The sequence below is a fragment of the Centruroides sculpturatus genome, unplaced genomic scaffold, assembly GCF_000671375.1.
Source record: "Centruroides sculpturatus isolate CEXI.00-Female unplaced genomic scaffold, Cexi_2.0 scaffold295, whole genome shotgun sequence".
NCBI lineage: Eukaryota > Metazoa > Arthropoda > Arachnida > Scorpiones > Buthidae > Centruroides > Centruroides sculpturatus.
This window is the reverse complement of record NW_019384603.1, coordinates 605,011-621,094: the sequence shown is the minus strand read 5'-3', so window position 1 is coordinate 621,094 and position 16,084 is coordinate 605,011. Positions and strand designations below refer to the sequence as shown.

At 33.0% G+C, this 16,084-nt stretch overlaps 3 protein-coding genes across 3 annotated transcripts in view; 2 read left to right on the top strand and 1 right to left on the bottom strand.

The window, feature by feature from the left end:
* Positions 1-21: 21 nt before the first annotated feature.
* Positions 22-5,878, top strand: LOC111625103 (tolloid-like protein 1). The gene is made up of 14 exons (XM_023368137.1): positions 22-123; positions 824-1,111; positions 1,200-1,233; positions 1,295-1,386; positions 1,458-1,581; positions 1,678-1,853; positions 2,272-2,490; positions 2,578-2,796; positions 2,866-2,985; positions 3,743-3,888; positions 4,145-4,340; positions 4,411-4,536; positions 4,604-4,767; positions 5,621-5,878. The coding sequence occupies exons 2-14, from the start codon at positions 1,003-1,005 to the stop codon at positions 5,795-5,797; spliced, it is 1,902 nt and encodes a 633-aa protein (XP_023223905.1). The 5' UTR covers positions 22-123; positions 824-1,002; the 3' UTR covers positions 5,798-5,878.
* Positions 5,879-5,898: 20 nt separating this feature from the next.
* On the bottom strand, positions 5,899-12,051 carry LOC111625102 (angiotensin-converting enzyme-like). The gene is made up of 13 exons (XM_023368136.1): positions 10,873-12,051; positions 10,668-10,802; positions 10,157-10,277; positions 9,942-10,085; positions 9,047-9,226; positions 8,892-8,983; positions 8,186-8,352; positions 8,014-8,111; positions 7,221-7,319; positions 7,010-7,154; positions 6,705-6,803; positions 6,504-6,626; positions 5,899-6,434 (listed from the first exon to the last, which is right to left on the bottom strand). Exons 1-13 carry the CDS (start codon positions 11,590-11,592, stop codon positions 6,236-6,238), a joined length of 2,322 nt encoding a protein of 773 aa, XP_023223904.1. The 5' UTR covers positions 11,593-12,051; the 3' UTR covers positions 5,899-6,235.
* Positions 12,052-13,706: 1,655 nt separating this feature from the next.
* LOC111625101 (bone morphogenetic protein 1-like) overlaps positions 13,707-16,084 on the top strand; it is a 24,549-nt gene continuing 22,171 nt past the window's right edge. The window contains exon 1 of the mRNA XM_023368135.1: positions 13,707-13,876. Within this exon, the coding sequence (XP_023223903.1) occupies positions 13,744-13,876 (133 nt within the window). The 5' untranslated portion in view covers positions 13,707-13,743. The remainder of the gene's footprint in view (positions 13,877-16,084) is intronic.

Below are 16,084 nucleotides of genomic sequence, written 5' to 3'. Positions count from 1 at the left end.
CTAACACGTGTGAAAGATTTAACTATGAAGTATTAGAAAACGATATTTTAACTTGTTCTCCAGTGTTTTACTGGGGAACAGTATTTGAACTGGGAGATACTAGGTCTCCTAATTTGAATGAAAGTGAGCTTTTTGAAGGTTATTTTATTTATTTGTTTATTTCTTTTTGACTACCTATCCGTCGACCTTTAATCACCAAAATTTAATAGTAACGATCCACCTAACAAACAAACCTCCCTGAAAAATTTCAGAAAATTTCGAAAAAAAACACGGTAGTTATTAAGCTTCAAACAGTGTGAACAAAATCGTGCCCCCATACATCCATAGATACAGAAAAATTCCCGAATTTTTTGCATTTCAAGGTTTACCGAGTCCAAAAATGTAAAATATATTAGGCGGCCATTCTTTCCTTCTGTTAAATATAATGCTTCTAAAAGTAACAATTTTGATAGATGAAAACATTTTCCATAAATTCTAGAAGCCACTTATAAATTTAGAATCTCTTAAATCTAAGCCCACCAGTGGGCAAGCGATCTTCGTACCCTGAACACTGGGAGTTTGGTCGTGGGTTCGCGCCTCGTTCGTACGGGCTGGCCACGTGGAATTTTCCGAATATATTCCACGTCTGTAACGCCTAAATAGGGGCCAGTTTCCCTTAAAAAAAGCCCTCCCGGAAGGCATCCCCCTAGGCAGATTGCCCAAGTGTTGCGCTGTTATAACTTAAGAAACAACAATTTAAGTTTAAATTTTCTTTAAACAACCCTTTTAATATTTTAGAAAATGCTTATTCTGATATAAATCTACATTTTATAATTTATTACAGAAGTTAATTAGAACACAGAAAGGAATTTCCTTCCTTCGTCAATAATATTTCCTGTTTGCCATTATCAACACCAACGCAAATTGCTTACGAACAATTTCGTGCTTAATTAAAGCAGAGCAGCGATTGCCTTAGCGTTGAAGGATTAAAACAACTATTTTAATATAAATTAACAAGAAACAATGAATTGTTTGCCAGTGAATTCTGCTTTAATTCTACTTCTCTTGATTTTTGTTGAGGTCGTACAACTGAACGGATACGTCATTGATAGCAGATCCATTCATAAACAAGGTGAGCACGTGTTCTAATTTTAATGTCATAAATACAGTCTTGAATGTCACGTTATGTATAATTACTTACAAGGGAATTACTATTTTAGATCCCGATGAAGAAATTCCCCATTCGGTTGAAAGGTAAGATCACACTAAACGCTTATTTAGTAAATACAAAGTTAAACGTGTATTCTTCCTGAAGGATTTCTTATGCAAAAAGAGGCGCCGTTAGTGAAAAGTGGAGACTTTGGGACGAAGCTGTTGTTCCTTACGCATTCCATCCGGAATTACCCGGTGAGTTGTAGTAGTATCTTCACCAACAATACATTTTTATTTATTTATAAAACATAATATTTCCTTTATAGAAAAAACCAGAAAAGAGTTTTATGAAGCCTCGAAAGATTGGGAATCTGTTACGTGTTTAAAATTTGTACCCGAAGAAGAAAATCATAAATACAGCATCTACGTCGAGCCCACTGGAGATTGCGGGTTAGTTATTTAGTTAATAACATATATTTCGAAAATTTGCATAAAGTAGTAGCGATTTATATAGTTGAAATATATTTTTTATTACTTCATTTTCAGTTGTTGTTCAACTTTAGGTAGATTCGAGAAAAGACAAACTTTCGTGTTACACGATTCGTGCAGCACCACGGGGGTAGTCAAGCACGAACTTGGCCACGCGATCGGATTTCATCACGAACAAAGTCGTCCCGATAGAGATAAATACGTAAAGATTTTATATGAAAACATCGACGAAGGTATTTAATTTATAAATACAGGGTGATCCAAAAATCAGTTAACCAAGAAATATTTTTTTTTAAGAATTATTAAAACGATTCGGAAGAACCGTATTCTTCAGCCATTTTTAACCATTTTTCTTAGTACATATCTCGGTTAATTGGCATTTGAGCCACCCTTTATACATATATATTTTTTTCAATAGATAAATGTTATCATTTATAAGCTAATTAGTTATACAAGGGCCGGATTTGTATGCGTTTGTATGCTGTTTACCTTAATTATGTCCGTTGTTTGGAAGTTATTTTCTAAGCATTCTTGTTGGATGTTCTGGAAGATGGCTGAAGTTTACAGGCGGCCCTTATCGAATGTTTTACCGTATAATTATTTACAATTATGCTATTAATTAATACAATTAATTCTTGTATCGCATTATAGCTTTTCATAGCGAGTTTCAGAAGGTATCAAGTTCCGCGATCGATTCTTTAGGATTCGGTTATGACTTCGGAAGTATTATGCATTATCCTTCAAATATATTTAGCAAAAATGATAAAGCAACTATGGAATCTCTTAACGAATCAATTCCTATAACAGGAAATAGTGGAAAGCTTTCTAAAATTGATATTGCACAGACTAAAAAACTTTACAATTGCCCAGGTAATTTAACAAGTTTGTACAATTACTTTAACTTTATTCGTTATTCTACGAAGATTTTACGTGAAGATGGGTTTATTCTTTTTGCAGCTTGTTATTTTAGTTTAATAAATTCGAGAGGAATATTACATAGTTCTGAAGCATCAGAAGAGCTATCTACAACAGAAGGGAACAAATGCCAATGGTTCATCAAGGTAAACGATGTGAAGAAGATCAGTTTTACTCTTGATTATACTTCCGAGGACGAGGATTGTTCTTCAGAATACCTTGAGCTTCGAGATGGATATTGGTCCAAGTCTCCTATTATAGGTACGTTCTTGTGTTTAATTTAGGATATTTAAGTTAAGAGTTAACAGAAAACCATTCTTTGTCACAAAGGACGATTTTGTGGAAATCAAACTGTACAAAATACTTACACGAGTACGTCTAACAGCATTCTGATCGATTACAAGAGTTCATCCAATTCTTCAAATGGTGGATTCACGTTGAAGTACATAGGTATTTATAATTATAAAGTTTATTCGAATAAATAAAATTATTGATAATTATAAACAGGGTGATCATAATTAAAGAGGAAGTGTCCAGAACGATCCGAAGAAAGTACCGAAGAAAGTACCATGGTCATATTGCAACTGAATTTGGTATACATGTTGTTCTGAGCGTGAAGTTTCTAATTTCATTCAAACTTTACTGTAGAATTCAGCTGCTAGGATAAAATTTGGCGCTTTTCTTCCCTAGATGTGTTTATATTGTTCGTTTTCTAATTAATTTAGGGAGCAAGAAACAAAGTGCGAGAACTTTATATAAATTACTTGTCATTACAGAAGTGCTGTGCTGTAAGAGTTGAACAATTAAGACACGAACAAATAAAGTGAACTGTTCACATGTCAAAGAACTGTAAACATCCTCTTGCTACTCAGTTCATACCCGAAATTCATTAGAAAACATTCCCAATATGCACATTAAGGAAACAGCAGCGCCAAAAGCTCACCTAGTGATTAAATTTTGAAGTAAAATTTTTTCCCCAAAGTCGAAATTGGATACACGGGAAATTATATATACCAAATTTTGTTGAGATTGGCCTAATACATCTTTCTACAAAGAGCTGTGAACACTGTGATTGATTATCCTGTAGAATATTACTGTATTTCCATTTTACAGATTTTATATTTAATTTTCCTGTTTTCACGAGGAAACTACATCATAATAAACAATTTTCATGGGATATTATCCCAACGAAATTTGTATATTTCAGAAAGTTGTGGTGGAAGAATAGAAGCCGACGAAGGTATGATCGAAAGCAATCAACTACAAGAATATTCGTCACTGACGTCAGATTGCCAATGGATTATCGTGGTTCCTTTTGGATATGGAGTAGCTATTAAATTTGAAAGCTTAAACGTAAGAATATTTCAGATTTTTTACATGTATTTTTACTTATACCCCGTTATGAAGGTATTTGGAAGAGGCATCGTTATACCGCTCAGATAAACCAAGAGATAGGAATTAAAGCACGCTATACAACGAATTCCCCACCCCATAACTTGCAGACCCAATTCTGTTTCCATACTTAAATTTACAACATGTCCCCCTTAAAGAGGACATGTTGTAAATTTGGCAGCCTCTAAAGACATAGATACAGTACGTAATTTTTTAGATGGAGAGTGAAGAGAACTGCACAAATGAATTCGTAGAAATCTTTGAAGGCGAAGGAAGAGAAGGCGAATCATTAGGAAAATATTGTGGAAACGAACTTCCAGATATAATATTGTCTACAAACAATACAGTTACTGTTTGGATGAAGTCAAGAAAAGAAAGTGATGCAAAGGACTTTTCACTTTCTTTCCTGAAAGGTAAATCGAAATGATTTCTTAATTTTGAAAATAACGAATAAGAAATCGAAAATGTTTTTATAATTTGTAGAACTTAACGAATGCGAATTACCAGATAAAGGGGGTTGCAGTGACATTTGTGTTAATACAATAGGAGGTTATTTTTGCGAATGTGAAGAAGGAAAAAAATTGTTTCCTAATAAGAAATCTTGTGGAAGTAAGAAAATCACTCGACTATTTTTATGATACTTTAAAAATCTGAGTGAAATAAATATCTCTTACAGCATACATAAATGAGTGTGGTGGAATGTTCAACATTACTGAACCCGTAGTCATTGCCAGTCCCAATTTTCCTGAAAGATATCCGAATTACATCCAATGCATCTGGAAGATTGCAAACGAAAATGTTCAATTCACATTTATATTTTTGGACACGGAGAAAGGAAAAGTAAATTTTATTCTTGGTTTTTTTCTTTTAGTGAACGAGTGGATAAAACCACCGAACAATTGTCGTGGGTTCGCGCTTATTCAACGATCTGGCCACGTGGAGTTTTCCTGATTTTCCTCGCGTTAGTAATATCTAAATAAGGGCCACTTTGCCATAAGTGTCTTCCCGGTGGCACCTTTCCTTAGAATTCTTAGAATATTAACTTACTGTATTTAGATTTAAATTCTGTTTTAGTATAAGAGACTTTCCTTATGACGAATTTTATAGATATTGAATAACCTCCGATGCCGCTTAGAAAAATACAGTGATACTTCGGAACTCGAACGCCCCGGAAGTCGAACAAGTTGGAGTCTAAACACAAAGATGGCCGTACTGTATGGATACGCACGATGCGGCAAGATTGCCAGCTTGCGTTAGTTTTTATTTTGGGCTATTAAATATAAGTTTTGGGCTAGAAACAATGAAAATCTGTTACTTTTCGAAATCCGTTGATAGGCGTTTGGGGCACGTGTAGAGCCCCCACACAGTTTATCTACTGTAGTTTAATTCCATTATTTGCTATCGTTATTTTTATATTGTTTTATGCATTAATTATAATATTTTATTTATGTTATTTCGATTTAAATTACAATTCTTTAAGAATTAAAATGGGCATTTTTGGGGTTTGGGAACGGTTAATTCACTTTACATTATTCCTTATGAGAAAAATTGCTTTGAAACGCGAACGTCATCTAGGAACGAATTTAACTCGAGTTCCGAGGTATTACTGTATTCAAAAATGAGATATTTTATAAATATTTACAAGAAATATTGGAAATTGCTTTTGTAACAATTTAATTTAATATCTTTTTAGAAAAAATGTATGGATAAAATAGTCATTACGGGCTCAAATATACCTAAAAAGACGTATTGTGGCAAGAAGAAACCAGCCACTTTCAACGTTACCGGTGTTCAGGATTTAAAGATAGATTTCACTTCGGATCTATTGGTTCAGAAGAAAGGATTTGCAATTCTCTTAGAAGCAATTTAAAGCAATGAAGCTATTAGCTTTCCTTTAAACAATGACTCCTGTCTGTGTTTTGTATAATAAATAAAGGGCCTATACCAATGATAATATATACGATTTAATTTCTTTATGAGCTATTTTTGTTCCTCAGTAAATTTCTTCAAAAAAGTTATGTAATTCCTTTAAAAGTTTAATAAGATATGTTGAATATTAATGAAGTTAAGTTTATGCTGACAGTTTGGATGGTTCCGTTTGAAGAGTTACGTTCCATTAAGGCAATTTATAGTTTTACTCGACCGTTAGTCCGTTTTAGACAGTTTTTATTGTATACATAAGAAAAATAACATAGAAATTATATAAATTATGCTAAATTTAAGGATGATTATATTGAATTTGGGTTATTAACTGAGCGTAACTTCTGCAGCTGCTGCTTAATTATGCAAATTAGCAAGAAACGAAATCTTAAAAGGCACATTTGGGACAAACGGTTGCATCGTAACTTTCCCAACCGATTTCATCAAATTCTTCTTGCTTCAAGAACCATTCGTATAGAGGTTTAAAGTATTCGATCAATGGTCCTGATGTAATCTCTTCGTTACCATCAGTGAGTACAGAAAGGGCATCCTTAATGGTAACAGATTTTCCAAGAGTTAGCAATTTTCTACGGAAAAATCAATCAGAAAAAATTAATTTTTAAGTTTTTATGTAGAATATTTAACGTGTTTGATACCTGATTCGTCTTCCTGCTTCTATGGAATTCAGAAGATTGCAACGATGAAGAGCATCTCTATGTCCTGAAGCATTACATAAACTTTTATAAATTTGAAACTGGAGGAAACCACTTAGAAAGTCTCTAGAGATAAAATATTGTAAATTCTTTTTATAATTAATTTACTTATTGGCCCATTGATAAAATAAAAATTTGCCTCACTTCATAGTATCTAAGTCATTTGCAATTGACTTTATTGCTCCTGCATCAAAATCTCTTTCGCTTCTAACCACTGGAGGACATAAACCTTGATAATACAATCTAAAAAATCAAATTCTTATAATAATTATTATTATTTCAATAAAATATACAAATACTCGTTGCAAAATTCACGAAATTTCACACAATTGGTCGTTTTAAAGCCATGGATTCACTGGAATCTCAAATGAGCAAAAGAACTCGAGTTTTATAATCAATTCTATATAAAAAGACAGTAGTTTAAGGAAAATAAAGTAGAAATTGTATACCTGTGTTTCCAAAAATTCTCATTCATATGTCTATTAAATTTAGTTTTTTCCATGGTTATTCTTTTCCACAGACCAACCGATAACGAGTCCATCATTGATGGAATTATTCTCAAAGCCGTTTCCATTAAGAAATTAATTTCGTCTTCTGTAAAAAAACTATTTTAAGTAAATTTTTACATGGATCCTGTAAGGTTTAATGTACAGTACGCACGTCTGTCGTAAATCATGATATTTGATAATCCAGATGGATATAAAAATCCAGGCATTGTAGTCGATAGAATTATGGTATTCGATAGTGCTTCTGAAATTGCTGTGCAATAAAGAAATTTGTAAAAAATTAGAAAGTATCTCTGAGAATTTACTATATAAATAAAGTATAATAGAACCTTCAATAACGGCCACCTCTAAATGGCGGCCATGCCTTCAGAAACCTTTGTTCCGAACAAAAATGCTTACAAAGCAACCTGTAAAAACCACCACTTCTGAGTAATTGTTGTTTATGTTACCTCAGTGGCCGTTGTTGAAAGGTTCGAGTGCTTACAGAGAAAACTTTACTACTTGATAATGTTTCTTATGCCCTAAACGATGACAGAAATAGTGATATAACGTATTTCATTGTTTTGTAATATTGTTTTTTTGTTTCATAAACTGTGATACATACCACATACAATACAATACAAGTAAAGAATTAGGAGGCCATACCTTGGGCTTAGCCTTTGAAGTGAATGATTATGAGGGTGGGGAGAGAGGAAAGAGCAAGTATGGGGGATTTATTGTGCTTAATCACAAAAGAAAAAGTTGTTTCATATACAGTAAAATTGGACTGTCACTTTTAGGCAGATTTCCATTTAATTCGGGGTTCAGTTTTACAGGTTTCTCTGTTCATAACACTAAGAAGAATTGTGTTTTTCTATTAATGTTAAGAAATAGAAAACAGAGAAAAGAATGTATTGTTTTCAGCAAGACAATAGAAAATAAGGAAGGAATTTGCTGTGGATATTTACCTGGACTGAGAGTAATGTTGTGTTTCAATTGGTGAGCCAAAGTAGTCCAATGAAACATGGCGAAGTAATAACAATCTGGGTCATAACATGCGTGTAAACTAACGTAAACAAAGAAGAATATTAATTACTTGTCTAAATTAATTTTAATTAATTTTCTTAATTAAGCACTTACCCAATCGACTCATCATCACATATAACAGACAGGGAATTAGTGCAGTTTATGGATAAAGTTTCGAATACGGAATTATTCCAGAACTTCTTATCCAATTTATTGAAACCTAAAGATGCATAAAAATCTTCTGCTATTTCAGCAATGTCCTTAGCAGAAATATTTCCTTCCTAAAACATAAAATAATTAATACTTTATATTAATTTCTACAACTTAATTTATAAATTTACAAGATGATTCAAAACCTACGAACCAAGTTTAATGCTTTATTACAACTGAATAACGAGATATAATTTAAAGCAGTATTTAAATTCATTCATTAAAATTAGCTCATCTCAGTCTTAAGAATTTAGATCTCAGAGCAAATTCTAAGTCTAAATTGCTTGTTTTCATAGAGTAAACTTGAAATTGGAATTAGCAAATCAACACGATATTGTAGGATCTCATAGTTTTGAGGATTCAGATATCAGAGCATATCCTCAAGTCTATCGTAAAGACTTCTTTTTGATATATCCAAAACTCAAGACACTGTAGTGTTTGAGCCATCTATTGAATGTGAAATATTTCGTATTCCTCAAGTTCTTCAAAGTGTCACCTGAAACTTTGGGGTAAGATTGTAGTAAATAAAGGCTGAAATTGTAATCAAATATGTCGTACAGTTGTTATAAAGCATTAAACTCGATAGATAGATTCAATTAATATACAGTACTTTAACATTTTTGCATATTTTCAATGCAGTTTTGTTAGGATATGGTCTCAATAAGTTCTCAATGTTCGTCCAGTCGTGTGAAGATATGTCACCTACAAAGAAAAAGTAATATGTTCTACATAATTTTTCTATAAAGAATCTTAAAATAATCTTACCTAGCAAGTGAGCTGGTATGGGACCACTTCTATGAATTCTTCTATGTCCGTATTTTTTCAGTAATCGTTTCCTCACGTAAGAGTGGAACCTTCTGTACAGAGGCAACATTTCTTGATAGAGACTATCAATTTTCACTCTTAAATTATCTTGTTCTTTGATAAACAACGATTCTTGTCCACCTAATATATTTTTTTTAAATTTACGATAAAAAATTTTGTCACAAAATGTATACTAAAAATAGGAATATACAAAGCACAAACCTGTATCTATCCAAAGAAAGTATGTGGGAATTAATATAAATGTGTGCAGTCCCTATTGGGATGAACCTATGTGCTGTATATGTTAAACGAGTTTATACATAGATGAACATGTTCGGGAAAAAAGACGGTCTGTCCTCTTTTCCCCGGACACATCCTATACTTTTGTGTTATGTCTGGTATAATCTTTTAAATTATTACAAACGAGCTATGTTTTAAGTATTTTGGATCGATGAAAGAAGACAATGCAACACTTTACTGTTTGCATTGTCTTCTTTTCAAGGATCGTGCCCACCAAGGCACCTTGCATCCCTGAAAGACTTTCTATGGGAAACTGGTTCCATAGAATATAATTAGATGGTATAGAGAAAGTCTGGTAAACTTTTAAATTTCTTTGGTGAGGAATGAAGCCACGTCACGTACAGTATTCATTAGGCACTGGTGAGCCAAGTTATTCTGTAGATGAACGTGATAAGGTTTACAACAAAGATAAATTACTGTTAATGTTTGATATTTAATGAGAAAACACATGCTACATTTTGGAGTAAAATGTCCTCTTCACTCTTTGTATTGGAGATATAACATATTTTTCTAGGTACATACTTTGATACTATTAAGATAAAGTTATTATACTTACTCCTTTTCCTGTTATAAATTTTATTAACTTGAATATAAGTTAAAAATTTGTTTTTCATCGACTTTCCAGTAATATCGTTCCATTTTGTCCAATAATACTGAAGTTCGTTGTAATTTCTGGATTCAGCAAACTCTCTTTTCAACCCTGTTGTGTTAAAACTTTGGTTTATATATAATTTAAATATAGCTTATATAATATATATACGATATTTTTACCTAAAAATCCCATCAGAGGATATCGTTTTCTCCAAAATTTCTTAGAAAGTCCTCTAAGATAATATGGAATGATTCCTCCGTGCCAATATCTGTCTTGCATAAACTTTTTCGCTCTTCCCAACTAAAGGAAATATTAAAGAATAAAAAAATGATAAATAAAATAGTCATAAATAACTCATTCAAGGAGGATTTTGAGAAAAGTTATAGTTTATTTTCTTTACTGTAGCTTTTAAATTGCCATGAGGGGTGATGATGATGTTGGATTGGAGTTCGTTTGAGTTAGTCAACGAACTGTCAAAGAAAAGGTGCTTCTCAGGAAGATTTTTATGGGAAATTGACAGGCGTTGACCGGTGGTCAGGCGTTAACCACTGGTTTTTAGTGGTATTCGCCACTCGGCTACTAATGGACAATGATGTCATAAGCGTTATAAACAATAGAATACTTCAATGATGATGGTAATTAGTGACAAAAGATGATGACGTATATAGATTAATTTCAATGTTTCCTTACCTTAGCAAGTGTTTTCCAATCCATATTTTTATAAGGGCTTTCATTTAAAATTTTAAGATAATATTTCACGTGTTTTTCAGTATCATTTCCTTCATTTAATTCTTCATGTGTTGTGATATTGTGATAAGAAGTTATCTAAAAGATTTAGAAATTTTGTGTAATTTTAAGGGCACAGGAACTATATAAGTAGTTAATGTATACTTACCCAACATTTTAAAGGATCCATCGCTTGTTTAATTAAGAATTCAATGGCTTCTTCATCATTCATGATTATTTTGGCTCTCATACTCATAGTTTCTTCAGCAATTTCAATGTTGGAATTGTTAGTCATGTTGGTCTGAATTTCTACACTTATATTGCTGGAAACATTTTCTATTTTCATATTAAAATTATCATTAAAAATAGCTTCTAAATGTAACTTTACATCTTCAGATTCATGACTGGAAGCATTCATAAGTTGTATACTCTCCTTATTAAAAACATCAACAATAATTGATATGTTTTGCATCATTTGGCTGAAATCTTGGGAAATGTTTTCATTTTGTATGCTAAAATTACTTGTTATAAACATTGAATCTTTTACTTTAGAGTCGTTTTCGGCTGATTCTTTCATATACGTAGAGTTTCCTACTTGTATCGTCATGTTGTTAAATGTATTTCCAGTTTCTTCTGAAGGACTGCCTGAATGATTCATCATAAGTGAGCTAAAGTTCGGAGATATGTTTACTTCTAAAGAAGTATTCGCTTGAGAGCTAAGATTAGAAAATCTATTTGCTTCTTCTACAGAATTGCTTGAGGAATTCATAACTTGAGATCCAAGATTTGAAGAACTATTTGTTTCTAACATAGAACCTTGAGGAATTAATGGCTTGAGATCCAAGATTTGAAGAACTATTTGTTTCTTCCATAGAACCGCTTGAGGCATTCATGGCTTGAGATCCAAGATTTGAAGAACTATTTGTTTCTGCCATAGAACCGCTTGAGGAATTCATGGTTTGAGATCCAAGATTTGAAAAACTATTTGTTTCTTCCATAGAACCGCTTGAGGAATTCATCAGAAGGGAACTTATGTTAGAAATATTCTTTGCAAGACTTTCGATAGTAGAAATATTCATCACTTTACCTGCAATTTCATGGGTGATATTAATTAACTTTGTTTCATTCGACTGAGCAACAATTCTGATCTTTTTAGTGTCCACGTTTGCATTGCCTTCTGTTCCATTCGGTGCATAAGAATAATTTAAATTATCTAAACTTGTATGTTCGTCAATATTTGTAAAATTTATATTCTTAGAAGCAGACTTCTCAAATACGCAAGATATTGCGAAAATTACAGTTACAATATTAATTTTTCTGTTAGTGAGCCAAGTCATTCTCGTACGAAATTATGCGTTGATGCAGATTTGAAGTAAATGAAACATTACGCAATGTGTTTAATATATTGATTAGTAGTGTGACGTCACAGACATCAACACGCGCCTGTCATAATTACGATTTATATCTTACACGTGACATCTGACGCTCAGGACAGTTCCCGATTCTCCTCCATCTGTGGACTTTTCGATCTGTGGCTCCTTTATGGGGATCCAAAAACATCTTTTATGTAATAAATATTATACTACAATGATAAATTAAAGTATTTTCGATAAATGAGATAAATATTTTATTTTTTTAATTTAATTTGCTCGTTTATTCTTATGGCTTTCGAAGAGCAACACCGTAAGGAATCTAGGATCCATCTCGAGTCCCTCCAATATAAATTTTGATTATTAATTTGTTTAAAACACTTTAAATCATAAAAAATTATATTTAATTAAGCATGAAATTAATGTCGATTAATGACGGCGGAGACGATATAAAATAGTTAAAAATATAGAAAAGTCATTAAAAATTTTATTTGTCTGACATATTTAAAATAAAATAAATCGACTATACAGCAATTAAAATAAAGATTTAATGTTTATTTCCATGTTTTCTGGTATTAAAAATCTATAAAGGTTAGTAATTAATATTTTTACACGTGTCAATAAATATAATTTATATAATGTTTTCCAATACATTTATAGAAGACTTGATAATTTTTAGAACTGTATTGATTGACGATCAGATGGCCCTACCGCTCTGGGGTATCCGGGATCGAATCCTCAAGAATTTTTCGCGGTGGTATGTCTGGAAATGCCGGGCCCCATCCCACACAGCCTGGTTATTCCCTATTGTAAAGCCTGGCCAAATTTAAGATAGGTATGGAAAAGGGCCTTAGTTCCTGTAGTTTCTAAAAAATAAGAAACGTATTGTTTTCTTATTACATAAACGTGCAGTGTGAATATGGCTGTTAACGTTTGTATTTTTTTAATTCTTTTGTATCCAGATGCCGAGTGGATAGAGTGGATATAACCTCTGCATACTGGATTTTTTTAGACCGCGCCAATAAGCCGGCCACGTGTTTTTCGTGAAAGTATCACGTGTATCACCTTTATAGGAGTTAGTTTCCCGTATGGACACGTATGGACACCAATAGGATGGACACGTGGATTTTTTAGGGGTTTTCTTTCACCTGTCTTACACCTAAATGGGGCCAGTTCCCCCTAGACAATTCTCTCATGGCAGATTGTGTTGCATTGCCTTATCCCGTTACACCCTACACCCTTTATAGTGTTTCCACCAGGCCGTTTTTCGCCCTGACGAGCCGATTTTTAAATTCATGGTCGAAATTTTGAAAAGGTGGCAACATGACTCTTTAATTATTTTTCTTATGTAAATTGCGGAAATAAGAACTCTAAATAAAAAGTTACTTCCTTTAATTAGTTTCTCCACTCGAATAAAATAAAACAACTAAGAAAAGCATGTTTTAAGAGTTGAAATGTATAATATTTTTTTAAATAAAATAATTTTTTGATAATAAAAATATAACATTCAATTAATTTATTAAATGATTGATAAAATTATTTTTTCAAGAGAGTGGAAGCATTTAATTGCCTATTAGAGGAGGGAATTGTTCTTGTCGATAAGCGAATTCCGGTGAGTGAAATTGAATGGAACTGCAAACGTTAATTAATAAACGTTGAATTGTGGTGTAATGTTGTCAATTGTAAAATTCGCCATTTTTTTGGGATTACTTCTTCTTTGTCAACATCATACCGATGCTAAGAAAATTAAAGGGGATGAACGGACTGTTGTATCCGGTGACATTTACGTAGCTCCTAAAGCTGGTAAGTTCGTATTTGATGACGTAGAACAGTAACAAAATTCGATATACAATGGGTTTGTTGACTTCCTTTATAATATTATTATTTAGGAATTTCTTGTAATAAAAATTGGTCCTTGTTATAAAATATTAATTTCAGTTAAAAAACTTAATACCATTGCCGAAGTTTGCCTACATTTTAGTTTACCAATGTTTATATCAGTTATATTGTATTTCTAAAACATGTGCTGTGTATAAACACTTATTCAGAGTGTTTCAGAAAATGTTAACATTAACGTGGCAGTTACTTGCAATGCCGGATTTGCCTAGTTCTTTATAGTGTGCAAGAATGTCACAATTGTGGGACACTCATAATGTACGGCCCTTCTACCCCTGCTGCAGTCACTGCGCTCCTTCTCTATATAAGTATATGAAGTTTTTGAAACGCCCTGTATATCGAACAACACAGAAAGCTTCTCCACGCGTTTACAATAAGTTTTTCCGCCATTTTATCCAAATTAAGGTTTAACACGTGATTAGAGAAAGAAATAGGAAAGCATTTTGAATTGTTTAACATTAAAATATCGTAAATAATCGAGAAATTTATTCGAAAACCACGAATCCTCATGCAGAACCCGTAAGATATAGACGTGTTGCATAATTTTTGTATGTTCAGGATAAGAATGTGAAGGATTTCCTTGTGTTTACTCGATTCTTTGCATATAACGTGAAGATTTCTATTGTTGTATTGTATTCGTGACATCACTAAGTTATGCGATCATTGTAATGATTATGAGTAAATTCGTCTCGGATGAACAGTAGGCACGAAGCTGTGCTGTGAAGCGCCCATTTGTTGTTAGTGAGTTTAATACGAAATTTGTCTTTTCGTATTCTTTTGCGTGCTTACTTCTTTTACCGAGGAAGGCCCCGTTATGCCTTGCACCTAAATGTTACCTACTGTATGTCTCCTCACCCCTATTTTACAAATAGACAGCATCAGTTGGCGTACGCTTACTTGCGTCGATTATCTTTGCAAAGCAGGCCTGACAACGTATGTAGTGTTTACTCTAGTTAAGCCATCTAATATCAGTAAACGTAACTATGCGCTGGAAAATTTACATAACCTGGGCCCTTAGTCTCGAGTTTTTCGTGTTGTACTCGAATTGACGTCATTGAACTCACTGGTGTTACTATGACTCACATAATCGGTAGTCTGGAGTTAGATCCATCGAGGAAACTCGAAAGACAAGAGGAAGTAGATCATATTCACTTGTTTACGGATAACGTTAAGCGTGATGGGATTATTTACAATGCATCTGGGTTTGCGACTATAATGATTCGACTAATCAACTTAACTGTAACAAGTTGTAAACAAATCAACGGGTTATACTTAAATGTTTTGTCTTATAGCAATATAGTATGCAGAAACAAAATGGAAACCTGCAATGTTTTATTTTAAAATATAAGCAAAAAGAACAAAAAGAAATGTTAGTAACATATATTAAAAATAATAAGAAAATGAAGAGTGGAAAATTCGAAAACAAATTTACAAGGAAAAGACAATTCGATTTGTGGAGAGAATTAGTTGAAAAATTAATTGTGTATTGGAGCTAAAAAATCCATTATGTAATGGAAAAAGTATATTAATTTAATTTTTTTTCGTAGTTTTCTTCCTTGATTTATTTCTTAAACTGTTTTGTTTATTAAGATTATTTATTAATTTGAACTTAACACTTCTGATTAATAACACAGGTCAACAGTGGTTTTGGTGCCCGGGTATTTTGAGCTGATTTCATATGAATTTGATGTCCTGAATTTAAATACAAGGTCTGTTCAAAAAGTATCGGACCTTTATTTTTTTTCGCGTAAACCAATGATGCGCGAGAGGCCTCCTTCGGTCGAGTTGTGGAGGGGACAGTCATGCACAGCCCTGAATTTTCTCCAGCCTGCAGGAAGCGTCAGTCGTTGGCAATCGGCCTATGAGTGAGGTCATGTAGTGCGCTCTCGTCGGATTCCACTAAGCTGGAAAATGACTGAACAGCGTGAGCAGCGATATTACATCAAATTTTGCCAAAAACCTTGGCGATACCCGAGTGTAAACCATTCGCAAGATTCAGCAGGCTTTCGGGGACGATCCTCGAGGCAAAAAAAGCGCGGCAGGTCCGCAGCAATATCAAAGGTCATGTTGACAGTTTTTTCGACTTTCGTGGGGTGGTGTGTCGTGAGTACGCAC